General features: G+C 42.2%; 1 protein-coding gene across 1 annotated transcript in view; it reads right to left on the minus strand.

Moving 5' to 3' along the window:
* Nucleotides 1-25986, minus strand: part of FNDC1 (fibronectin type III domain containing 1) — a gene marked incomplete at its 5' end in the record, with an annotated part of 40540 nt that extends 14554 nt beyond the window's left edge. The window contains 14 exons of the mRNA XM_014951188.1: nucleotides 419-527; nucleotides 708-938; nucleotides 2906-3070; nucleotides 4760-4825; nucleotides 9535-9915; nucleotides 10873-10984; nucleotides 12735-12856; nucleotides 14427-16793; nucleotides 17499-17687; nucleotides 20977-21084; nucleotides 21732-21919; nucleotides 22596-22710; nucleotides 23866-23964; nucleotides 25695-25986. Of these exons, the coding sequence (XP_014806674.1) occupies nucleotides 419-527; nucleotides 708-938; nucleotides 2906-3070; nucleotides 4760-4825; nucleotides 9535-9915; nucleotides 10873-10984; nucleotides 12735-12856; nucleotides 14427-16793; nucleotides 17499-17687; nucleotides 20977-21084; nucleotides 21732-21919; nucleotides 22596-22710; nucleotides 23866-23964; nucleotides 25695-25986 (4544 nt within the window). The remainder of the gene's footprint in view (nucleotides 1-418; nucleotides 528-707; nucleotides 939-2905; nucleotides 3071-4759; nucleotides 4826-9534; nucleotides 9916-10872; nucleotides 10985-12734; nucleotides 12857-14426; nucleotides 16794-17498; nucleotides 17688-20976; nucleotides 21085-21731; nucleotides 21920-22595; nucleotides 22711-23865; nucleotides 23965-25694) is intronic.
* Between the last annotated feature and the right edge of the window lie 1322 nt (nucleotides 25987-27308).

Genomic DNA, 27308 nt, shown 5'->3' on the forward strand with positions numbered 1-27308 from the left:
AAAACAGACCAGAGAGCAGCATCTTTCCTCAGCAGCCCTTGGGTATGTGAGAATATCCACATCACATCACACCAAGGGCATACTTCAGCATACTCTTTCCCCCCGGCAAAACTCAATTCAGTTATGTATAAGACTAGAAAATGCATTTTAAAAATAACATTTTCTCTGTTGCTGATGCATATTGTTATATACACAAACATATATGCATGTACACACAGTCATCTGCCCCAGCGTTAATATGGTAAAGATACCACATAAGTACTTGTGCAGTTTGTAAAACAATTTGCTGTCAAACAGAATGAGTAAAATTTAGATCAGATGTAAACATTTATACTAAGGCCAAGAAAAACAATCGACAATTCTCAAAATTTGTTTTACTTCCCTAAAAGAACTGAAAAAGAGTGGATCAAATCCTTACCGTGTGTTGGGCTTCAGGTTCTCAATTGGCAAATGAGTAGTCCCCGCAGTCCTGGTTGACCACTTGTTCTTTAAAAAGTCATCGTAGGATGCACTGTAAACCAGATAGCCTGTAAATGTGAAAAACAAATAGTTGTGAGGATTTTAAAGAAATTTTAAATAAATTGTATCCCTAGGTGTTGTGGTAGAACTTCACAAGTTGTTGATTCAGTTTAACGCAAAAAAGGTCCTTTATGAAAACCTTCCCCTTCCCTACTACCCCATCAGGAAAGCAATCCTCAGGAGAGTACCTGTTACCATGTCTCCTCGAGCAGGTTTGGCCCAGTCCACGATGACAAAGGAGTGACAGCCTTCAACTGCCACGACAGTGATGTTGTGAGGGGCTTTCAGGGGACGCAGATCTTTCTCTCTGAGGTCATTAGGTATGATTTCATCCAGGCTCTCCACTTGGAAGTGCTCCAGGGCCTCTGTCAAGGAGCAGGGTGCTGCTGGATCTTTATTGAGATAGGTCACATAAGGAGCTGGAAGAGACAGGGAAGGGTGGTGTTTAGTTAGCAGTTTATAGGGACCACAAAGTAGCACACAGGCTGGCAATTTTCTGAAAAGAAGAGAGTCAAGTTTTGTGATGCATTTGAAAACTCCTCCCCTTCTAGCCTAGAGACGGTTCACTGCTGCCAAGGAAGCCCAGCTCACTCTCCATCTGAGTGCAGGGGGAACGGGATGCCAATACCCAGGTCTAGCCCACACTCCCAACTGTACCCAGCTATGAAAAGACAGAAGGACCGTCTTTGCTACAAGAGGCAGAAGAGAGTGGTCTGACTGCAGGACCCTCTGGATGCTACCTCCAGCTGGAGGTGGGGTGGAAATGTCACCCAAACTTTCTGCCTCTCCACATGTGGGAACAGATCCCTGCCAGGGCATTAGGCTGACCTTTACCAGTCTTATTGGTTGGTTCTTACACAGACATCCTGCAGCTGGGGTGAAACAACAGAGAGAACAAGGAGAGTAATTCCAAGGTGATATCTAACCAGGTTAAGTGAAGAGATTATTGCTGTGGTTCCCTGGGTACTAAGGGACCAGGAGTCATGAGTTCCCACCTTCCAGACACGTGCTCCCAACCTGTAACTTTTATTTTCAAAAGCTTTATACTGACTGGAATTGCACTTCAGTTCAGGAAAAGATTAAACCACCTCTTTATTACCTTAAAAGTCACTGTAACATTGGAAGGACTATAAAACTTGCTTTGGAAATGTTTATTCAGTTGCAATAATACAATTCATTGAAATGGTAATATTATTTCCCTAGTGCCTTGAAATGTTCATAAACCAACCTTTCTTGGTTTATCTTATTGGATGTCATGCCCTGAAAGGATTTTTTCCAGATTTTGCAATGAAGTTAATTTTAGCCTCTCCAGCTAAATGAATCAAGAAGCACTGTCAGTGAGAGACCTGAATAGAAACATCAGGAAATTGTTTGGACAGGGAAACTGAAGATGCACTGGAAAAAGTCTTGGCATATATAAAAACAAATCTTTTACTCCAGCAGCAGAGCTCCACTCTAAGCCACGTGAAGCTTGTGGATATTGGAAGGAAAGGCAAGACATGAGTCAAAGCTGACTCTCCATTCCCTGAACTCCCATCTGAAATGCCAGGTGAGCCAGCAGCTGACCTGACCTCAGTTCCAATGCCAGAGGTTTGTAAAGGGCTGGACAGGTGTGTCACCACTCTGGAGTGGAGGCTGGAATGCAGTGCCCTGCCACCTCCAAACCTCTCCGGTCTGGCCCCCAGTTGCTTCTCTGACGAAGAAGCAGCACAGGCCTGAAGTCAGAGATGCAACACCTACCTACACACTTGAATGGCTCGTGTACACAGGAGCCAGCCTTATGGCTAATGTCAAGGTATTGGGGGTTCCTTCACCAAGTTCCTTCTACAGAGCAAAGATACAAATAGCAAGGACAAATTTATCTCTCTTGGTTTTACTTTTTGGAAAGCTCATATCCAACATACTATTTATTCCTTGACTTTGAAGCCCACCTTTGACATACATGCTCGTGCAAGGTCAGTGAAATCACTGGGGTTGCATGGGTCAGTCAAAAAGAATTAGGTCCCCCAGAGGACCTAACGGATACTTGCACCAATTGAGCTACTGGTGTGAACTTAAAATGATGCAGTTGAGCTGAACTGAGCACCAGAGTAGACACTCTTGCTCTGACTTCAGCTAAACCAAACACAATGCAGAATACAAAGCAGAGCACTTACACTGAAAGAGTACAAAGAGATTTGCATTGCTTCAACGAAATTGGTGTGAGTCCACACGTAGACATGCAACCATCGAAGCTATGAACAGAGCCCTGCTGGACTTACAAGGACCACACACTAATCTGTTCCACATATTTATGCAATGGTCTCAGCTTAAGGGCTGACCTGGCTAGAACAAGAATTCTTTGCAGCACGAGCAGTAAGCCACATAAACCACAGGATGTCCTTACCAGTGAACCGTTTCTTCCCAGCAATATCATACTCTGACACAGGGCCGGTGCCAACAACACTAGTCTCTGGATAGACAATTTCTGATTCTGTTGTTGTAGAAGCAGTGGTGGTGCTGACGGTGGTAGTGGTGGTTGGTGGCAAGGTACTCTCGAAAAACTCATAGTCTTCAGAGGAAACATAAGATGAAGATGTTAGCTTAATTCAAGTTATTTTGCCTTAACTATGAAAAGGGAAACATTTCTGTCACCAGCCACAGTCCCACCCTGCCCCAGCTGCCACATGCTCCTTATGGGCCTCTAAGTCAGGGTTGGTCACATTTCAGCCTTCCAAGGGTTTCTACCAATCTGATGGACAGCGAGCAGAAATCACTTCAGAATACTACTGCTGTTGACAATTAAGCCTCGCTCACATGGGTAAAATGAGTGACAATAAACAAATGTATTCATACAGCAATATCCTGAACACAGGCTGTCTGCCACCACCCCTTACACCCACCCAAAGAAAGACAGCACAGTATTTGAATCTCTGGCCACAGCCCTCAGATGCCAAAGGAAGGAGATACGGGAATGAAAAAAATGGCTTTTTAAGACAGCTCTCTGTTATTATTCTAAAATGCCAAGTCTGTTTCACACTGCTTTTAAGGCTTCCTGCAACCTAGAGATGTGGAGTCTTGTACTTGCCGTTTGTGGTCCCATTAGAGCCATGAGGGAAGGCAAACTGGCACACACGAATATCCTGATTCAGTCCTCTCTGACATTCAGTCCCATTAAATTCAGTGCTCTTTGAAAAGCTGCTGTGCTACCAGATTAACACAAAAAATGAAGGGAAAGCATTTTGCACCCCTGCTGTGTCTTCATTCAGGCTGTGGGATTCTGCTTATGGCTTTGAGTGTTAAAGTTCTGCTTAAGCTGTTAAAGCATCTGTTTTCTGCAGGTGACCTGCTCCTAAGGGGAAGCCTGGAAAAAGACCTGTGCACTGAGGACACCCCACTTTCATGGGGATTTAAGGAACGTGGGGTGCAGGACTTGGGCAGTTTTTGGTTAATCCTCTCCTCCCCACATTCTCAGCTGGCCTCAGTATGAAGCAGTCAGAATAAAAAGCAAAAAGAGTCTATGATACCTAGGCAGAAAGTGAGTGTTCCAGTAATTGAGAATTTGCATTCTCTGTGCAAACATAATTAAAAGCTGGGACTTTTAATTCTGCTTCCTCTTCTGCTAAGTTTTGTTTGTCCTGAATTGTAGTATCAAGATGGCATGAATATAACTGCAAAAATCTTTCCCTCTTCTTATCTAGTTTCAAATTCCTTTAATTTAAATTCCACATGAATTCAGCAGAATAATTATTTTATACATAGGTGATCTCATTCAGTATAAGCATATTTTTTAGTATAAATGCAGACTACACATCAAAAAAAAAAAAAAGGACAAGAAAATATAAAGACTAAAAACTCACTAAAGTATTTCAGTACTCGGATAATATTTTGGTTTTCTGTTTCAGAAGAGTTCATTGACTTTGAGTGGGCTGGAGTTAGAAGCTGTACCAGAGAAAGTAAGTCTAAGATTGAAGCATTGACTGTATGATCCGGATCTGAATGTAATTTATTTCCACAATAGGTTCCTGTTGGATTGCAGGACTAAAAGAAAGGGACCTTCACGCCCAGAAGCAGTTGCCTTTGCACCCTTGAACTTCAGATGTGAAATGGGACTCTGGAAAGCTTTTCCAGCTCACCACTACTTGCTTAAGCTCCCGTTCACCAACCTGCCCCTTCAAACACAATTCTAAAGAAAGAAGACGGGGAAAAAAACCAACCCAAAACATGCCACGTGCAATAGACTGTTAGATTTAAACAGTACCATCATCATATATCACATATGCCTCTGGAGTTGCTGTCACATCTGAATCCAGTCCTGAGAATGTATCTATTGAGGGAGAAAGAAAAAAATGCTATAAGAATTAAATGGTCTCATCCCTATCCTCCTAGTAAAATACATTTGAAATAAAATATAAAACAAAAATCTTTAGCCAGTTGATTTGTAAAGAAATAAGACAACTGCCTAGTTTCCAGATAACAGAGTGACAGCCCATTCTGCATATTTAGAATAACAGCTGAGTAGCTAACTGCAGTAGCCAGGAGTTTTGCTGGGGGGGAAACGGGTTCAGGGCTGTTACTCAAAATCAAGAGTAACATACCTTCCAGGAGCTCTGCCCCAGCCCTGGGAGCTCAGGAGCAAAGGCAGGCTGCCAGCAACCGTGTAACCCTCAGGTCAGGATCTGACAACATTTTATAGCCTTAGAAGCAGTAACTGTGAGAAATCTATAAGCAAAAAAACCCACCAAAATATTAAAATAAACTGAAAACTTCTATTCAAATATTTTTGCCAGGAAATAAAAATCAAACAACCCCCAGAGTGATGACATTTACAGACTGTGTTTATGCTAGCAAGTAACACAGCCCAAAAGGAATGGATTTGTGGAATAAATGATTCTATGAACGGATTTACAGAATAAAGTAATTGGTGCTGTATTTTGCAGGGTTTTACTCCACAATAGCTCTAGTCTGATCCTTTGGACTGAAAGCCCGTTAGAGGTTGGGGCACATACGTGTCATCCTGAAGCACAGCTTCTGTTTTAGTTTCATCCATGACACAAACAAAAGCATGGCAAGAAGTGACGATTGTGAGGTTCACATAAAAACACGCTCCTGACCCACCCCAAAACCCAGTGCAAATGCACCCACAGACTTCTCAGATGTCTATGCCTAAATATTATCTCAGTATCTCTGCAGGTCATGTATCCAGCACCAGATATATCAACCAGCAAGTACCTCATCTTGTGATTCCTGGATGCTTCCCTGCACACTCTGAGAAATGCATTTCTCCACGTGTTGTACAGAGAAGCCAAAGAGCACACAAAGCTCAGATTAGCCATGAAAAGGAATGAAAACAAAGTAAAAGCATTGGGCTGGAACCCACTGCAGCTACTATCAGAAGACTTTGATGAAATACTGGGGCTGGGGAGAGGCCAGTGCATGAACAAAGACAAGAGAAAGACAGCTTTGACCTCAGGATACTACACAGAAACTGATAATGTTCCTGTAACACTTGATATGGAAGCACCAATATTATTTTTATTAAGCCAGCTATAAGAACAATGCAAAATTTCAACTGCCAGTGTGAAATAGGTCACAAATATAATCTGAATCATGCGTATTCATTTTGCAGGGATTTTTTTTTTTATTTAGAACCAACAATTATTGTACAAGGCTAATTTTTTTTCTACTACAATAATTATCTTTTAAATACATAGTAGTGATTTTAATACAAAAGTTTTCAAAACAGAGGAGATGGTTTAATTCTTGTCACTTTCATATAGCAAAATCTGACATTCCCTCTTCAGGAGATCATCTCCTTGGAAGCCACTTGACTTCTGTGAGGGTAGTCACCGATAAAGTAAATCCTTTGTTGAATTCTACAGATCTTCTTACCACAGTTGGCCAGTATCAACCAATGTTTACAATGTACACACTCATCTTTGCCTACATTCGAGTAAACAAAAGGCTCAGATATGCAGAAATTTGGAGTCCTTCACAGGCAGATTTAAACTTCACATGTACTAGCTAGTCAGCCTTTCATCTATGTACAATCCAGCATAAACAAATTCTATTTTCTATTTTTGTGCTTGTTCAGTCTCTTCTATTTCACTTTGTTTCTTTAGTAATAGCAGTGGCATGAAGATGATGCGATGCATTCCAAAAGATCTCTCACTTTATAATTTTCTCCACGTACACCAGCTGAAGTTCTCCAGCTTGCTCCATCACCTTTCACTGCAGCTTTTCAGTGAATCCTACCAGACGAGGCTAAGTCTTGCTATGACCACTTGCCATAGTCTTTTGGCATCTCTAAGGACAGCAGACTGTGCAACCACCGCTTGATTTTATCACATTTAACAAGTGGTTAAGACTCTGCCGCCTTTTTTTTCCTTTTGAGTTCACAAAAAAAATTTTAGTTGACTTCACTGAAAAATCACGCTTTTGTTGTTAAAGTCCTTCTTGAAAGTTAAAGATTGCTGAATCTAGTGAATTGTTGACAATAAATTCTGCTGGGTCAAGCAAAAATCCTGCCAGAGAGTAAGAGAATTTGCCAAAGCTTAAGTAGAACATTTGGCGGTGGGTTTTGGCACTTGCAGCCCCTGGCTGTTTGGGAGTAAAGCACTTAGCAACAAAACAGCAAGCTTTGGCAGAGTAACTATTTCATTTAATGATCTGGAGTATTTTCCAGACTCAGATTAAAGGAAAAGACAACATAAAACTATGATTTGGAAGTGGTTAAGGGAAAACTGCATTAAATGTTTTGATAGTTTAAGTAGTAGTTGTTTATCCCTCTTGAAATAGACATTGCACTTGTTAAACAAAACCAGCCATCATTAAATAAATACCAGAAAGTTGCTTTCTTGTCAAGCAAGTTCCTCTGTGGAACAGGCAGGTTGCTTTGCTGCATTTGTCAAACGTTAAAGGCAGGTCACCATGATGCAAAAAAAGATAATGAAAAGATCAAGAAAATCCAAATAATTACTCTTCAGAGAAACTTTCAGAATTTCCAGGTAGGAATTAATATTGCTCAAGCTATACAGCAGGTACGTAAGAAGTGGAAATGCAGCACCATCTTGTCCTTTCAGTCTCTCACTCTTCCACTCCAATGTGTTTGCAGACACACTGTAGAAATGCCAGACAGTTTACAAGTGACTTATGAGCAGTTTTCATTGAACACACAGCTGGTGCAAAAAGACTAGTTTTCATTCATGCCTCTAGGAAAGCTCAAGGATCCAGCAAGCTCGTCTGGTAGAAGGCAAAAAGAAAAAAACCCAAACAAAATGTTTTTAAATGCTCATAAAGTCACATGAAAATTTCCCAGCCCACAACTCTGCTAAAAATAATACCACAAAGCTTTTTGTTGTTCAGCTTCTGGAGCCTATGCTCAGACTAAGGTCAGCCATATTTCATAAACTCTTATTGTTCTTATAATATATATTCTCAGAAAACATCCTTCAGGTATGAAATAGCACAGGCCAAAGAGAAGAACCTTTACAGGATATAAGCAACATCTAAGGTAAGCAAAAGGAGCTGGTGTGAGTGGGACTGACTCTAACCCTGCTGAAAATCATAGTCCCCTTTAGGGAACTTTGAAAATATCAGGCTGACCATATAAAAAAAATATTTGTAACACTTTGAAAACACAATTAAGAAAAATGAAAGCACCAAAGGGAAAACGAAAAATCTTCAAACAAATATTTAATGATGATGGTCATTTATATATACATATGTTTGAGTGTGTGTATACACAAATATTTATGCATATACACATGCACACTTCCAAAAATACCTACTCAAACAGGGGGCTAATGGTTAGATAAATATTAATACTAATAATCACTGTAATTCATCTATACAAGACAATAACATCTGTGACTCATTACTTACCCAGAGTAGCTCATAAGGGGATTTTCAGTCTTCTGCACCTGAGATCCTTTCCAAAGATGCCATCCTCAGACTCACTGTGAGTTGCCAAAGTCACATCTTTCCATATCTTCTGCGCTCTTCTAAGCAATAGTTCAGCTTCTCAGGCCATGGTTACATGACCCACTCATAAATCTACTTTGGCTTCAGAGATACAGGTGTATGGGGTAAAGGTAAGGGGGTTTAATTACCCATTAAAACTGATCACTGCAGCTGGCAGATGTCTGACTGCCATCCTTTTGCTTAGGTTGTGGCCATGCTTCTACTGCCCCTTTGTTTACTGAGTTGGGGATTATCTACAAATGCAAAGGATAAGGGCTGCCATGGTGCTCCCTGATCTGGTTTTGCAAAATAAGCAGCTGACTGGTTTGTAACATAACATTCCGGTGATAAAAGGGTAAAACATGGTAGGAACTGGCTCAACACCCAAAGACCAGTGCATTTAAATTTTGTTTACTTTGGATTTCAGTTTGGCACCACACATGAAGCTTGTATAACTGCAACAGGGAAATAATGACAGTTTATACTTTCAGATGAGAAAAAAAACTAGTGTACAACTCTCTGCCTTATCTGTGCAGAGCCAGAGGTATCTTTCCCCAGCTTCATCCGTGCCGTGCTACATTCCTGGTAGACAATCTCTATCTCTCAGGGCTGTCAAGAGAACAAGAATCTCATTTTGCAAGAGCCGGTCCCACTATGGCTCAAAATAGAGACTTTTCAGAATTTATTATGAGAAACAAACACAAAGTAGACAAAATATATAGTGTTTTCAGGTCCTTTCCTGGCCTGAACGGGAGTGACAACTTCACTAAGGTGAGTAATTTGACCACAAAACTACTGCCTATACTTGTGCTCACATGCATGAATATATGTGACAAGACCGGATCCAACACAAGGTGAGAATTTTGCCAAAATCAACATATTTCATGGAAAACTTCGGCTTTGAGGGAAGCTCACATTTTCCAATGAAAAATGATTTAACACCCTAATCTTCCTCCAGCTGCTCTAATCTCAACTCCTATCTTATCACATTGACAAAAACCTTCAGAGGCAGATTATTTCCCGCTGTACAAACAGCACAACCAGAGAAGTTCAAACAGCACCAAAGGAAGTTACCTTCTGCATTACACTCTGGCAGGCCATCAAATCCCAACAGCAAGTTGCCCTCATCATCATACTGTGCGTAGGTGCCCGGAGGACAGGTCGGGGGTGGCTTCTCAGTGGGCGGTTCAGTGGTGGTTGGTTCAGGAGTGGTAGTGGTGGTTGTAGCAACGGTTGTTGTAGTGGTTGTAGTAGTTGTTGTGGTAGTTGTTGTGGGTATTGTTGTAGTAGTAGTTGATGGAGTGGTTGTCTTCTTAATCATTTCAAGACCAATCAGAGGTTTCCCTCCAAGGCTTATTATTGGTTTATCTTGTGCACTTGCTACAGGTTTACTAAATCTGCCGTGTCCAAACAAAGGTAATCCATCAGGACTCACCATTGGGGCACCCTTCTCATCTAGGAGAGAGGAACGAAACCAAAAAAATCTCACCACTGATCAATTTCAGGCTTATAGCACCGTATTTATCAACAGTACATACCACACCAGAGTGTGATTAGAAATTCCTGTAACTAAGCTGACAGAAAAAATGGTTGTTATCTAGGAAAAAGCCATGGCAAAGGATGCTGCGAAATAGTTCAGAAGAACCTCAGGTAAACCACAGTGGTATTTCTCTTTTATCAGCTGTTTGATAAACACTTTTTGGGAAGACTGCAGAGAGGTTTCGCTGCAGAACCACAACGTGCAGACTGTGCCTGCATTTCATCTAAGCCGGCCTCCTAACTGTTGATGAAAGGTATGATGAACCCATATTCTGCTCCCTAATGTCAAACATGTGCAAGGAAAAACTGGGATAAGCTGGTGAGATGCAGATACATTTTTGAGCCAAGTTCTGGATACTGCAAACATTCATGGTGACAAGTTTAACAGCAGGCACTGAATTTACATTCAAAAGATCTATACAGGTGGACTGATATACAAACAGCAGTGTTTTCACAGACCACACACAGGGATTTTTATACTATTTGTGGTCAGTTTCAGAAGAAAAAATAAAATAAATCACAAACACATGGCTGGTATAGTGCTAGTGGGGGGGAATAATTATTCCTATGTATACAGAGATATAAACATCCTTATTCTGGCTCAGTTCTGCAGTCCTTTCTGCAGAATGCCGATACGAGTGAGATGGGCTCAGGTGATTCTTGCCACCCCATAGTCAGAAGCCCCACAGGAGGCCCCGAAGCCTCCCCAGGTCCTGCAATGTGCTGACTGCCTGATGGAGACCTGAAGTACAAGCAACTCCAAATGGCTTGCATGGGACCTGGAGATGCCTGAACCACTCAACAGCCCAAAGACTTGTACCATCTGCATAAAAACAATAGATTCTTTTCTGTAAGAAGGAAGCTGTCACTTACCAACAATTGTACGTCCATCCCCTCCTAATTTCACTCTGAGAGGGTTGCCTTGGGAATCTTGGAGGTATTTTCCTTCAGTGTTTAAAACTAGCCCTCGGTCAAGATCTACAATCTAAAAGCAATAGATGGACTCAAGTTTAGCTAACACAGAAGGAGGTGAAATGAAATTTCTCAGTAGCAGAAATCCTGAGGAAATTCAGGTGCTAAGTGTGATGCTCAGGAATAGCTCCAACACCCATAGACTTTTAAAAGTGAGTCACTAATTGTACAGTAATCACTGAAAAAATCACTGCTGAGAAAAGCAAATACCCAGGAGGTGGGCTCCAGTTTTGCACAGCAATCATCTTCATATCACCTACTGTAGGTCTCAATGTGCAAAGGAGCAACTCCCTTGATTTTCTTGGGGTGGGCAACTCCTATGGTGGATTCCTGTAATACTGATTTGAGTATGACCCTGAGTCCTTTAGAAGAAGGGATTTAAAAGCAAGTCTACTGCTCAAAAAAAAAACCACCAACAAAAACAAACCCCAGGTAAAATTAAACTAGTTAATTTAGATTGAAACAGCCAGTGAACACAAAGTAGCTAAGATTTGAATTGTGGTGGGAGAATGAAGAAAAGCCTCTGTCTCATAAAACAAATCTGTGTGAGACCTTGTATTGAATTCAAGAGGTAACTGTAGTTAAAATCCAGTCCTTGTTGCTATTTCAACCCAAAATAGATGAACTGCATGCTGTTTGAACCAGAAGTAACAGACACCGAGCCACAGAACATAAAGAAAGTGTTAAGTGCTGGGAGGAAACTGGGAAGAAGACATAAGCAGCAATTCCAGGTTGGTAAGACAGACTTACTTTTGGCACTGGGGAAAAGACTGTAGCAGGAGGGACAGCAGATCATGAGATCAGTCTCTGAAGGCCTCCAGGCCCCAGATGTTGACACAGATCCTCTTGCTTTACAAGGTGTTTATCCTGCTTGCAGCAATGCCCTCCTCTCATGAGGTGGAGAGAATCACCCCATGGCCTTCCAAGGACCTTCCTAGCCAACTTTCTAGAGTCTACTTAAAGGTCTTTGAGTATGCTTTTCAAAATGCCTCCCCTGAATGTGACATACCTGAATCTCCTTTTTGTGCTCCTCTAATGAAAATGGTAAGATTGAATTGGCCATAAAATAGATGTCTATGTGTCATGCAGCTTGTGAGCAGCTCTACTGATGTCAGGGAGGGCTCGGTGTTCAGGCAAACACATAGGAAACACCAGTTCCTTCCCCTGTGGTGGCTGGTTATAAATTCACTGGAAAGGCTTCTAAAGCAGGCACCTAGTGGGGTTCTATCAACGGCATCTGAGCTCTTCTGAAAATATCACTGAAATTGTGTCTATATGAACACCAAATGCTTAAAGATACCTACGTATGTACATTTAAAGCATTATAGTAACTTTACTTTTTGATACTCTTGCTCACGTGCTTCTCCCTGGAGTGTGAGGCTGGGAGAAGCATTGCTGAACACATCCTTCACAGCAGCTACCCTGGGTAGTCCCCCCTCACACTGAGCAGCAGATAAGCCCTGAGACACCGGCGAGCTTAAATTGCACTGACTTTGAAGTAAAAATTATTCACTAAATCTATGGGAGTAATGCTATAGTTGAAAATTCAAGCCATCAGGCTTTAAATCAGGCATTTAATATATTCCAATAATGAAATACAGAATTTGCAATTAGATTTCAATGGAACAGTGGAAGCTAGATAAGTATAACCTCACTTTACAGCTTCATTAACTGAGGGCACTATTCTCCTCTATTTTCTTAATGAAAAGGTAAGTACAATAAAAGGCCAAAGCATCCTGAATTTGGAGAGAAGGTCACCCTACCCACTTTGTTCCTTGAGGGCCATTGATTACTCTCTGTCCACTTGGTTTTCCATTATTACCAGGTATTATTTTTCCATTTCCATTTCCATTTTTTGTTGTAAGATTAGGTCTGCCATTGTATCCTGAAACAGAGAAGAACACACACTATTCTGAAGAAAGCTGTGCATACAACAAACCACATCTTAAAACATGAAGAAATGCATTTTCTGACCGATCTGGACATAAATGAGAGCAGAAAGAGTCCTCACCACACTCAGCAAACCAGGCATTTCATTTCTGCTTGGAGCAACTGTTGTGACACTGTCAGATTCCCATGGCTTACACAAGCATTTGAAATTATTTCTTCTGAAGAGGTTAAACAGTCATGGTTTGTTTCTACTATGTTTATTTGGTCTCTTCATTCCCTCTTGTTTTTTTTAAGAAAGTAGGGCAACATTTCTAGATGGCACTACAGCCACAAATGTTTGTGATCTCTGTAAACATTTGAGGAGTGGGGTGACGGAAGAAACCACTTGTTGAATCCTATCCTTATACAAAGCTGTAGTCAGAAACTGAAAGCAGAGGGGCTCAGAAAGAGCAGCAATTTTCACATTCTAGTTGAGAGATTTGCCTCCAGAAAAATATATATCAAAATATATACATATATTAACCAGGGAAAAAAATAGTTACTGAACATTCCTTGGCTATTAGCTTCGCAATGGCATGGTTAGCAGTAAGCTGGTGTACAACCTCCACAGAGAAATCTGTTATTCTTTCATACAATGCATCTCATCCTCCATGGTATTATCTAAGGGCCGCTCCCATCTTAAAGCTCTGCAATCTGGTGGACCTCTACACAACACTCAGTCTGACCAAAGCATAGCAAATATAATATCCCAGCTGCATGGTCCTCACTGAATAACAGTGAGGTCACATTGAACAAAACATTGTTATCTACATATGGCATAGAAGGTACTTACTAAAACACTCAGGTCACTCAATACTATTTTGGAAGTCTATGCATTGGAGGGAGAAAAAGCATTTTTACCTAGAAAAGTCACTGAGACTATCTGGGATTCTCCATAGGTGACATGGGGAATCAATAGGTGACACACCTTGACATGTAGTGGATCCTCTGTTCCACTACCCAGGGTCAGCAAATATTCTACCAGAAAGGAAGCCTCTAACATTTGGGGTAAATCACAGCCATAAAGGTAATAGAGGGCCTGACTGTGACGTGAGCAGTCCTCAATAGGAAAGTGCAATCTTGAACTGTTACTTAAAAAAGGAGGAAAGTGGCTTAAAAATTAATTACAGATAACAGAGAATGCCTGGACAGCATCAGGAAACACCTTACTGCCCAGGTGTGATCAATAACAATAATAAATAATCTACAAAGCCTTTTAGTAATCCACATGATGAAGAGCAAGATACCTGAGAGGTTGTAATATTCTGAATACAAATGTGCTTTCAGTGAAGTCATGGCTCAATAAGGAACATAGACCTTTTTCCAATCTAGTACCTAACTCTGTCATCTCCTCTGTAGATCACAGGATCCTATGCAGAGCAGACCACAGGACCAAAAGTCTGGGGCACCACTAAATAACTGAAACTGCATTCTGAAAGAGGGCATTCATCTAACTGCTCTTAGGAACACAATCTTAGGAAAACACTAGTCTAGTCAGTGAGACTACTACAACAAAGACAAAATACCTTGTCTATAAGGAGGTCTAACAACTTGCCGTTGGGAAGGGCTCCGTAGCCTGGAGTTCAGTAGTCGCTGGCGAGGGGACAAAGTGGAAGAAGAAATTGTTGGAGAAACAGTGTGTGTAGTGGTGGATGCAGAAGAACGTGGCCAGACAAAGCTTGGTTTAGATGGGGTATGCTTGTTAGAGGACTGAGTAATCCGTGACACTATGGCAGAGCTTCCTGGTGATTCAGGAGAAGATATTTTTAATGTTGGAGGTTTTTCCTTCTCTTCCTCTTCAGAGCTTACTTTGTGAGGTAGAAGAGTGTCCATAAATTTCCTTTTATTGTCATCATATGTGTTTTTGTTGCCTCTAGAAACAGAAGGGGACCATTTTGCTGCCAAAGATGTAGGTTTCTCTTTCACTTCTTTCTGATCGTATTCACTGTAATAGTCATCCTCTTCATTAGAAACTGACTGACGAGATTTAGATGAAGAGGAGGAAGGAACTCTTTGAGGAAGTTCGGGTTTGGACATTTTTGAGGGCAACAGGCCATGTTTTTTCTCTGTTTGGGACACTGTTCTTGTAACGACCATTGAGCGGGTAGGTAATGAAGGACGAGCTTGTCTCGAAGAAGTGGATGACAATCTTGGATTATACTGGTTGTCTTTTGTTGTATCACTGGCAGAACTGGAGTCTGGTTGCGTAAGTTTTGGTTTGTAGGAAGGTACCTGAGAACCTGGCTGTTGTTGCTTTGATAGAGATGAACTTGAGCTTCCCTGAGAGAAAGATGCAGGTAATCCCCTAGAAGAGGACACATCTTTAGGAAACACGGAGCGTCTGCTTGCTCTGTCACTGCCTTCTGTTGCATCCTCATCATCATCTTCCTGCAGTTCTTCATTACTCTGAGATGGAACGTGAGATGGGAGGCGCCGGCCCCTTGAATGCAGTAAGGAGGGACTCATTTGTGCTCTCTGTGGAGGCTCTGAGCGGGAGGTCTTCTCCAATGGAAGATGAGAGGGGAATGTCTTTTTAGGCAAAGATACACTTGGTTTTGATCGAGCAAGAGTTTCTTTTACTTCTTGACTGTCCTGCTCTTCAGACTTATGTTTGGAAAGAGACGATTGCAAAAGAGAATGTTTTTCTGCAGCAGCTGCTCGACTCTGTTGTTCTGCTGAGTCAGAGTGGGGTGACTTTTCACCGTGTGTCTCTCTGAGGTGAGAATCAGAATCGACCTGAGGATTTCTTCTCTTGGAATAGATTGATGAAGAAGACTGCCTGGAAGAGGGTAGAGAAGGAAATAAAGGGTTGCCATCTTGTGAGTCTTCCCTATAATTCTTATCAATATCCTTTCTGTTGGATTTGGCACTGCTGGAGGAGCGAAGGTGAGGTGAAACGTGACCAGAAACAGCAGACCTTGATGAGGCTGCCACCGCAGCTAATTTCGAATTCTTCCATGTGTGAGAACTGGAACTTGAGGGCAGCCTTGTTTGCTGTGATCTAGAACTGGTCTGTCCTGCTCTTTCCTCTTCTTCTTCACTGTCAAACTCATTATGTCTCTCACGAGCATGGGCATCTGTTGATGTGGAAGAGGGTTGATGTGAATGACCTAGAGAGCCAGACCTACTGGGATGGCTTGGGACAACATCGTGAGAGATAGCAGACTGTCGATTTGATGGCAAAGCCAGGCGACTGGGCTCTGAAGTTTTAGAGGACACTTTCACCAGCGTGGAGCCTGGCTTTCCTTCCATATTACCTGCAAGATCATTATTTTTGGCAGGCGGGGGATGGGAAGAGGTTTTAGAAGGCACATTAGTGTTGCTTTGCCTCATTTGCTTTGTTTCATTATCTGTGTATTTAGGCACAGAAGAGGCAGAAGAGCGTTGTGCTGACGACGGTGACAACCCTGGTGGCTCATGTTTCTCTGTGCTCGTCTGTTGTGACACCTCTGATGTGTGTGTTCGAACAGGGGTCCTCCCTAAGGCAAGGACAGGATGGACTGGCCGACTAGGGGACAAGGGTCTAACAATTCTCCTCTGATCCTGGGCTTTTGGTGGCATCGTTGGAGCTTCCTGGGAGGAATCATGATCGTCTGTCACTTCGGTGGATTGGAGATCAGGTTCCACCTCTCCTGTCTTTCTAGAAGGTAACTGAGATTTACTTAGGACCCCTCCTCGAGTCAATATTTTATTCTTATATTCAGAAAGAAGACTCTTTTTATCACTAACATTAGGTGTACGAACAGATGACTGCTTAGGGGAAAGTGATGGCTGGACTTTTGAAGAAAAAGAGGAAGTTTGAGAAGGAGATGAGCCAGCATTCCCAGTTTTTTTAGCTTCTGAATTATCTTGAATATTTGTTTGTTGCTGAGCAACTGAATCCTCATGAGCAGCTGGGGGGAAGAAAAAGTGTTTATTCATAACAATAGAAGCAGCACCAAAAAATGACTAAGAGAAAAAAAGCAAGCAGGTAGCAAGAACAAGACAACTTATGAGAATATGAGACAATGATTATTTCTGTATTAAGCAGCCTATGTGGAATTACTGCAACTTGGGTAAACTTAGAGCAATTAACATCAAACATCTAAAAGCAGGGACTGCAACATCGTATCAGTGGAGCCAAATGCTCAGCAGAGACTAGTCATGTTGATGGCATGGAGCTGCATTAGCCCATCTGAAGCTGTGGCCCTCTTTCTTAGTTAACTCAGCAAATCTTCTGTCCCCACAACAGCATCTTTTTGGCAAGATGCAAACAAAAGGAGTTAGTACCTGAATAAGCCAGGCAAACTGACTTTCAAGACTGGGAGATGTCAGAGATAGCACAACCAAAGAACCAAACTATTGTATTCTTTTGGCCTTTGGATAACGTGAGCACACAGTGTCTTCATGTAGGAAATAAAGTATGGTACGCATGTATTTAAAATGTGCATAAAATGTCCTTTAATATGCTGCAGTAACAGAAACAGTATTAAGGAAGTAAAATCTGATGGGTTAGATGGAACACAGAGGAAGCTGAGATAAGTTGATAAGAATGAAGATAAGTAGGACCAAAGGAAGAATGGTCAGACCATGCAATCAGTGCACGGCTTGGTGCTCACCTGCTGGGATGGCGACACTGAAGGCTTTAGACTGAGGACCTGGTCCCCTCCTGTTTGCTGCACGAATTTTGAAAATATAGCGCTCCCCGGCCTGCAGACCATCTATTATGGCTGATGTTGTAGCTCCAGAGTAGGTGATGGACTTTGCTCCAAATGGCTTGAGAGCCGGGGCGTATGAAAGAATGTATTCTGAAATGATTTGGCAGACGGTTGGAAGGAGGAAACTGAAAACAGTCCTGTTTCCAGCGGACAGACTGTATGGGTAGGATGAATTAGAATGTGCATTACTAAAATAAATACACTAGCAATGCACGCTGAGTCAACAGCTGGAGTATAAAGACACGAGAGAGAGAGAGATATACGTATATATGTAGGTAAGTTACACATTTGTTCATCTTAACAGACAAAACCAAATCACAGTGATGACCTAACGACTGAGACAGAATATGTTAGCTATACCTTTGTAAAAATACATAAGCAACAATGCCCATCAGAGTGAAGGGTCACCAACAGGAGCCGGATGAGAGTTGTGCATTCCAGAGAAGGTGCAGAGGACATGAGAAGGTTACAGCACCAACTACTGCGTGGTTTGGTGTGCTGCACCAGGAGACCTGTTTCTGTTTCTGGACACTGACTAATAAAGGGAAAGAAATGAGTCCTCTAAAAATAATCAACTGCCCTAAGTCAGAAATACCAGAGGAAGTCTACAAAGAGAAAATACACTGTAGGCAGAAAACACGTAGGAACATTGCCAGGAAAATACACACTGTGCTACTACTGGTGGAAATCTAGCCTGAAAGACTGTGCAAATGTTAGGTAGCGCAGATTGCTAAAATCAGAATGCCCATGCTGTTACGGCTGACAGACCACAAGCAGATTTTAGACTTCCCAAGAGAAAGAGAAATTATGAACTTACTGATTAGCTACCAAGATATTTGCAACCAACAACACATGATCCAGAGAACATTATTCCAAAACGTAACTGGCTCACAATGGTAGACAACACACAATTGCATTGCTGACTGCAGCTATGTCCACAGCAAATAAGAACACTAAAAAGTTTTCTTTCCCACAGAAATTATTTGGAAGAAGAACAAAATCTGTATTCACTTAATTATCATTCAAAACATCAGTATTAAAATCAGGTGACATTATGCATTAGTATTAATTACTTATCTTACATTTCCAACAGAGCTTTGACACAGCTAGAATTGCACTGTATTAAGACCCTAGTCATGCAAAAGCAGCTCTGCCAGTCCACTGTGGTGAAACTCTACCAGCTCCAAAGGCCATACACTCATTCTTCAGCAGTGCTGGAGCCTGAGGGCCATACCCATGAAAACACCAAAGCACTTACTTTAATCTTGGGAACAATATTACTGCAGTAAAATATAAGTGTTTCCAGCTGAGTCTTTGCTTACAGGGGTTTAGCTGTAATCTACAGGCCAGTAGGTAAAACTGATGCCTGAATGATTGAGGTTCTTATTTAGAAAATATACTTCTACCAGGAAATAACAAGACTGCAAGTTGCCAAATGGTAGCAATAGCCTGTTGAATGCCTGTCCAACAAAATCAAAATCGGATGCACTGTGCTTGACTACAGCTGGGGCCAAACACCACTCCAAAGAGAGCAACACAAGGTCTTCTTGCCCCTTAGGAAGCTCACCCTGCTCTCACCTTTCATTTTAGGTTTAGTGTGGTGTGCTCTGTGCTCTGTATTAACTTTCTGTATCAAGAGAAATTTCACCCCTGTAGGAACAATCATAGGCATGAAGAAGAGTCTTCCCATTACACTCCCAAGGAGTGTAGGTAAGATCTCAGTCACGTGCAGGCTTCTTTTCTTTTCAGTCTTCTGTAAGAGGCACTGATATTGGACCAAAACAGAATTTTGAAAATAAATTCCAAGGGCTGTCAGTTTTCTCTCTCTACACCAAGAAACACAAGAACACTTGAGGAGTCACAGTACCATGACGGGAAACCTCTAGAGTATAATAACACCTTTAAAAACAGAAAATTTAATTTTTTTGCTGAAAATGAGCCCATACTCATGGCGTTAAGAAATAAGACATGCATAGGTCACCAAAATCAAGAAAATAATCATCAATATTTTATATGCAAATGCATTTAATGCTCACTTGAAAAAAAAAAATCAATGTATTAGAAGGCATGGTAAACTTTGGGTTTGGGGTTTTTTGTTTTAAGATACGCAGGAGGCACTGATGTTACTGCTGGTAACTCTCAAATGGCTACTGGAAGGCATTTTTTCTCATTATTTTAATATGTGGTATAAATATATAAAATGACAGGGTTGAAAAACAAAAGGATCAAAAGACAAAAATTCCTGATTGCCATGTGTTATCAAAATGACTGTAGAGTGCTAATTCAGTGGTTTCATTTAGCCAGTATAAATGTCACTTATGCCATTTATTTAGTTGAAAAATAAGACCTCTCCTGTAATACTTCATACTCAAGGAAAACAATGATATATTAGACATATATAAGCGTTCAGCCCTTGAATATCAGGTATCATTAAAATGATTGCCTTGGATCAATCATCTCAAGATCAGCAGACAAAAATAGACAAAGGGCTACAGACTGCTCAAAATCAGGAGCAGATTTGAAATTTCAGATAGTGTTCCTGCCTGACCCTTCTTTAAGAAACAATAATTCTTGGACACAATTGCAGCTCCATTGAAGCAATTGACAAGTCCTACTGACTTCAAACAGGAAGGAATTCCACCCCTGTCCTGAAGAACACATATAAAGTAGGTCTTGTATGCAGACATGGTAGACTTCCCTCTAGGCCAAAGGTTTTTTAAATCCTGAGATGCTACAATGCTGATAATGCTCCAGCTTGTGTAAGTCAAGAATACTATCCCATCAACCATAGGAGAACTGGAGCAGCCACAAAATCAGCCTGTTCATTTTCAGAGGAAAAAAAGGAAAAAAAATAATCCCAGAAAGCTTTTTTTCCTAAAATCTTATGCAAGTAAATACCCACTGACAAATTAGCTTTATGATCATGTATGACAATGCTATAGTACGCAAGGCTATTTGCGCTTGCTTCTTAAGCTGAGGCTTTCCTTCCATCATAAACTAGAAATAAAACACAACATAAACCCACTCACTTTCTTCACAGCTACTCATCTTTTCCTTCTTCGCCTAACTATTACAAATCCTTTGGGAAACTTCCCTCCTGAGCTCCATTTTGACCTGCATATTAATGGAAGAAGAGGTATATGTGAATGCATGACACCCCAGGAAGCTCTGTGACATCCTGGGAACACGGTGATGATGGCTTCCCAGAGGCGGTGTGGAGATGCTGAGCTGGAAACAAGAAAATCCTGCACAGGTATAAGCCATTAACAAATTAAAAAATCCTGGCACAGTCAGTGGTTCCAGTTTGCTGCAGAGCGGCAGTCTGGCTTTGGGAAGACCAGCTCCTTGAAGGGGTTAAAAACCAACAGTGATGACTTACCTTTGACTTTGCCTTCACTCTCTGGGAGAGCATCCCAGGATGCTGCTACAGAGGTTGGTTTGCCCTTTAACGGCCAAACATCCAAATTCTCAGGTGCGGTGGCCGGAGCTGTGAAACAGCCACATGCAGAAGAGGCAAGTAAGAAACACAGAACACACCTTTTGCTCCTTCCCACAGCAGAAATTCCTATATGGCCATTTCAAAGGTAAACGTGAGGACCACACATGTCTCAGGTCCACGTGTGTCTGCATTACATCTCTGTATCAGACTTCTGTCGTGAAATTTTATTCTGTGCTTTTAGGAACAGGCTGCCTGTACGAGACTGCTACTGTGGCTGAGCTGGAACGATGTGGTAATCCAGTTGTCATGGACCACTTCCCTGTACCAAAGGGGCCCCATGGCTTGTCCACGGTGGTGGCAGGGTTTAAATTTGCTACAGGTGGAGAGGGTGAGCAGACATGCTGCTCCTCCCAAAGGAAGGGGAAAATCCAGCTGCAGGGGCCCAAGCTGCTGACCCGTCCCCCAGAAACACCCAAACCATCTCCCCCTGTTCTTGTCCTGCTGCAAGAGCAGCCCCAATGTGCTCTCCAGGGCACTGCTGTAGGGATGCAGGCACCAGGACCAAGGGTTTTCCCAGGTTCCCAACCCGCTGCTGCCCCAAGTAACCACTTATTCTAGTTTTCCCTCAAACCAGCCGTATTTCACAGCTTAAACCCTAAAACTTGCATCACCCCAAGGACCTTTTTAATACCTACCTGCCTCCGGAGTCCGCTGGTAAACAGACACGCTCCATTTGCCTTCTTTTTCACCCTCCAAGATTTGGACTGCAAACTCATACATGGTGTCAGGCAGCAGATTCTCCACTAGCGCCCGCCGGTTGGACACCTGCTTGTAATCCCACCTTGCCGACTCCCCCTTTTCCCGGTAGCGAACACTGTACTGCCTGGCACCAGAAACACACAGAAATAAAAATTCACAGGAGAGCCGCTTCCACAAGGAGGCTGAGAACGTCTAAAATCACCACTTCTCCTACTGTGCCCCTCGGGGTGGTTCAGTGCTGGGTTGTACACCCCTTCGCTGTTACCCAGCTGAGCAACACAGTTTGGTGTTTTGATATGCTTTGGTGTATTCCAACCCATTTCTCTGTTTATTTTGGTCTTCAACTGCCGCTGTGTGCAGGGGAGACCCTGACCTGCTCAGCCTCAGCTGCACAGGGTTTCTGGAGGGGCGATGGATGCAGGGGACATCGATGGGCATCTTTCACGTTCCAGAGTGATGTTTCCTTCACCTGCGGTATGGTTATCCCGAAGCAAAAATATCCCAGGTTGGTGCTGACCATATTTCAAAAGGGAACTAAATGCCTATAGAACTCTACATAGTAGAGGTCAGGGCACAGGGAGGAAAGGAGGGTGCGTGACCCCACATCCACCCATGTCAGGTTTCTATATCTGAAGCATCCCCTACCAGCCGCTGTCACAGGTAGGGATATGCAAATTTTTACCCCCCAAGCTAAATTATTCTCATAACTAACTGTAATAAATAAATGCAAAAGAAGGTAGTGCGTTGGCAGCAGTTCACCTACAGGATGCATTCAGAAAAGAAAACACAGGGCTAACTACCTATTCGCTGCAACCTTCTGCTTCTCATACAGTGGGTCTGTCCAAGCAACGAGCACAGACTGAGAGGACATAACGCGAACAGTTATGTCTTGTGCCACCTCCACCTCTTCCTCCTCTGAAATGGCAAAACAAAAAAGCGTATCAATAACAACAGCTGAGGTCTCATAAAAAACAGTTACTGTCTTCAGCTGACATTATAACACACATACAGCACAGATGAATAACAAATACAGCTGTAGTGGGGAATCAAGTGTGTTGATTACTGATGGTGCCCCATGGAAACAACATTTCTTCTGTTAGTTCTCTGCTTACAAGAGCAGAGTAAGAGTAGATTCTACAGTCCTTCAATACTCTATCAGACCCCAAACTGTTATTTACAGCAAACGTTTTATTAAGACACTGACATTCATCATCCCTGGCAAATTCACTGCTAGAGCTGCCTGGAGACCAGAAATTTTGCTTTAAGAAAAATCTTGAGATTTTAAAGTTTGGTTCCATTTTGAAGGGCAATAAAACCAGGGACTGTCAAATTCTTCACAAGGGAGAATTTCTGCACCTTCTACATTTTTCAGTGCTTCAAACAAGTTGTTTGAGTTCAGCTTTTCATTTTTTATGGTATGTAAGGCAAAAATAAAGAACACTGAAAGAAAAATATAATTTGAAGTGTGTTGTTTTGACAAATCAGAATATCTTATGCAAATAATATACAAAACTTTAAAATTAAGTGAAATTGATTTTTTTGAGGTTTTTAATTTTGATGAGGCTCCTTTTTCTATCTGTCAATCAGTCTTCCCAGGCTAGTCTACCTACAACCCCAAAAAGATCTGTTACTCTTCTCATTAGCATCACAGCGACCATTCCCAAGTCTCATGGAGGCACAGAATGCAGAAGGCACAACTTTCCAGCCCTAACACTGGAAAAACATTGATGTCTCAGGAAAGGAGAAGGGCCAGTGAACCAGAGTGCAATTTCATTCTCTAGGGACTCATGTGTGACTGAAATCCAGGGAAAGATTGCCCTTCTTGTCAGCGGGTGGCACGTTACTCCAGAACCCAGCACTGCCCACACAGAAGACAGGCAGCAGGGAAGCACATTTTATCATTTTACTAATACTGCTTGAATTAGAGAAGCAATCAGAGACATCCACCAAGCTCCTTAGCACACAGAGAAAAATCTAGCAGCTTTTAGAATTGCAGGCTAAAAATGACCAAGCTATCTCACTGAGCTCAAATGGCCCCATGAATTGACAGCAGATGTGAAAGAAACATACCTGTGACTTTCCTTTTAGTTAAAGATGACCTATAGACAGGCTGGCTCCGTCCCTGGGAGCTCCTTGATGGCAACGAAACCACATGAACTGATTCAGAGGCTGTACATGCAGGGAAAAAACAGAGGCTTTCCTGTAACCTTTTGCATTGCAAAAAAAAATTGTCTTTTCAGAGAGAACTCAGTTTTATTCATTTCTGAGACAGATACAAAAGGAGAAACTTCCTTGAAAGGTAATTTATTTAAATACATAGCATTTATGTCAGAGAGTTCAATATGCATGTAGTAAAAATAGTAAAGTTGGTATTTTAGAAGCAGGAAAGCAAATTATTTACATGAAAAGACCACTACAAGACCACACTGTATTCTAGGCTTGAGTTCTTCTCCTGATAATTTGATTATTTAAAAAACATTTGTTCTCCTTTTTTAAAAAAACGTACTATAAAAGTAATGAAAACAAGAAGCAGATGCTGAAAACCATGCTACGTAGTAGTTCTCATCAAGATTAAGTTTGTTGCTGAACTCCCACGAAGTCCATGTACTGCCTGGTTGGGCCCTAAACCTGCAGAGCAGTGGTACGTGCTGAGCATCACATGAAGTGAGGAGCGTCCTCCACACGTATGTGTCTCAACCCTGACACCTTGGCATAGATGCCAGAGCGGCCCCATCACGAGCAGTGTATAGAAAGATAAAAAAGTGAAGGAATACTAGAGGAGGGATGAGACGTAAGTAAGAGATTCTTGTTAGGAAAAGGTGGAATAATTGCTAAAGGTGACTGAGGAATTCTCTCTCTTTGGAGAAACAGATAAAAGACGTGCATTTAATACAAAATGCACAAAGCAGAAGGAGAAACAGATATTTACATTGCAAAGCCAGGAATTCTGGCAGCCATGTGTGAGTTTGGAATCATCACCCGATTTCTAACCCAAGACCAGCCCATCTGTGGGATGGGCTTCCAGCCTACAGGAGAGATTTTGAGAGGCAGAAGCCTGACCTCCAGCAAAAACACCCAAACAGCAAAGAGCAGCCAAAGCTTGCAGAAAGAGGATCAAAGTAGAGCTCTTGAGTGCAGACCTAGTGCTGGCTTGGGTGAGAGGAGCTCAGGCTGCAGGACAGAGACAGAGACTGGTCCGCCACGACACAGGCAGGTGACACAAATAGCACAAAGGGAAATACTCAACCTCTGGGGAAATAAAACTGTTGCAAACCCCATTGCTACCATTAGATGGGAAGTCCTTTCAATGAGGGGCAGGTCACCGAGGGCATGAGTACAAACCATCATAGCACAGCAGGACAGGGAACATGGAAGAGGCCAACCTGACTGTCTCAGGAGCCCTTAGTGACCAGGACCTCATGAAGGAACTGGAGAGAACATGGGCACATGAGTGTAACGCTCTAGTATGGAGCCCATGACACAGTTTTAACGGTAAGCATGGAGACATTTAATTAAAGCATTAATTTTTTTTCCACTGAGCTGAAATAATATATGGGCACCAACTGTAAGAGGACAATGGACTTAAGAATGGCCCCATGTGCAAGGAGAATCTGAGTTAAGCCTCTTCTCTCCAGCCTTTCCCCCTGCTATTAATATGAGTAACTCACACATGGTGTCTCTTTAACACAGCATCAAGTTTTGCTGCACTTTCTACCCTGGTCATTGTATTTTTCTGTTAAGAACACGTTACAGAATGCCATTATAGCGAGCGTTTTAATTTAAAGGAGGAAGTCGTCTTGATGGCTACACCACCAGGTGACCTGTGGTCACCTAGCAGCCACAGGGGACTACACAAGTGTGCAAGCTCAGCTAGATGTTCTCAGGGAAATCTGACTCACCCAGTTTTCTCGCTTCCTGGTTTTGTCGCTCTTGCGGCAGCGGAGCATAGCTCATCCTTCGGCTGCTCTCTCCGTACCCACGGGGGTAACCTTGGGATCTGCTGCGTGGGCCCCTGAAGCCCGCTCCATAAGGTGGTTTCCACCGAAAAGACAACCTGCCGTCTGGAGACTGGGCACGCACTCTCAGAGGTCTGTTTGGCATGTCCTTCTCTTCAAAAAAGAAGCAAACGCACACACAAAATCCATCAGAGTTATTATGAAGCATGTGACATATAGCAGCCCACATCTGTTGCAAGCACGTGTATTAAATTACATCAGAACAAAGGGCAAATTTTATATTTTTTTTTCATTTTGCTATAAAACCCAACCGCAGTAAAAACAAGTTTTCCAAGAGGGATGTACAATACTCAATAGCATCTTTTCCCAAGTTCTTCAGACAGCCTGGTGGAAGACACCAAAAATGAAAACATATCCTAATACAAGGACTCCTGCCATAAACAGGGATGTCTTGTACTTTTATTGTTTAATCTTTTCCTTTTTTTTTTTTTTTAAATCCCCTTTCCCTAGTTCAGGTGCCAAAGGTCAGTGTAAGATAAAGCACAGACCCATTTCGCTATTTTTAAACTTCCTTTTAGAAATTAATCCACATTAAAAGCAGGTTCTCTTCTCCTACACCTATCACTAATGGTTCTGCTCTCTGACAGCCTTGTATTTAACAAGTCTGTTCTGCACATGCTTCAACTCTTGACTTCCCAAACTCCCATTATATGATCCCTTGAGCCCAGTGCTGTAACAGGTACCGTATGCGAGTCATTTATTTTTACATTTGCTGGCAAGTGAGCCGCGCTCTTTGAAAGGTGACGTTGATGCAAGGATTACTCAAGCAACCAGTCTGGTTGCTTGGAGCAGCATCTCCAGTTTGCCTGGCATTCTCTATCGCATATGACCTGCATCATGCCAGGGAGCAGGCTGCAAGCAGAGCAGAGAGCAGGAAGACAGTCCTCAGCCAGGACTGAGATTTCCCATGCTATAAGTGATTTTTTGGCTCTTATCTTTCATATTTTGCATGTAAAGTGTGTTTCTCTCACTCTCTTCTAGCAATGCCATTCCACCAAGCACAAGGTTGCGTGAAGCTACCAGCACTGAGGTTATATGCTGTGTTCGAACCTTCTCACTCACTGGCTCAGCCAGTCACTGCAACCACAGCAATGTTGAGAGAACAAGAGGCTGGGACAGCAACAGCTGCCAGAGACGTGGACACACCACAAAAGAGGACTCACCAAAGTACACCCTATCAGAGTGAGTGAGATCCCCTTACCAGCACCAGTTCAGGAGCTCATATTTATTCATGACAGCACTTAAATATGTTACTTCAAGTATGTACTGATGTTTGCATGTCCCTTAAATAAACCAAAAGCGGATCCTTTTCCTATATTTCTACTCAGTGACACCTTCTATAACCAAACTGTTGACTGGTCTTGATCTGCTGACAAGGTTGCATCTTCTTACACATTCCCAACAAATGTTCTTCTATTAAATTACCCTTTGGAAGGGATCACAGTGACTCTTAAAGCTGTTTGCAGATTTTGTCTTGAAATCCCTGCGGGAAACGCA

This window comes from Calidris pugnax, unplaced genomic scaffold, assembly GCF_001431845.1.
Source record: "Calidris pugnax isolate Ruff unplaced genomic scaffold, ASM143184v1 scaffold24, whole genome shotgun sequence".
Taxonomy (NCBI): domain Eukaryota; kingdom Metazoa; phylum Chordata; class Aves; order Charadriiformes; family Scolopacidae; genus Calidris; species Calidris pugnax.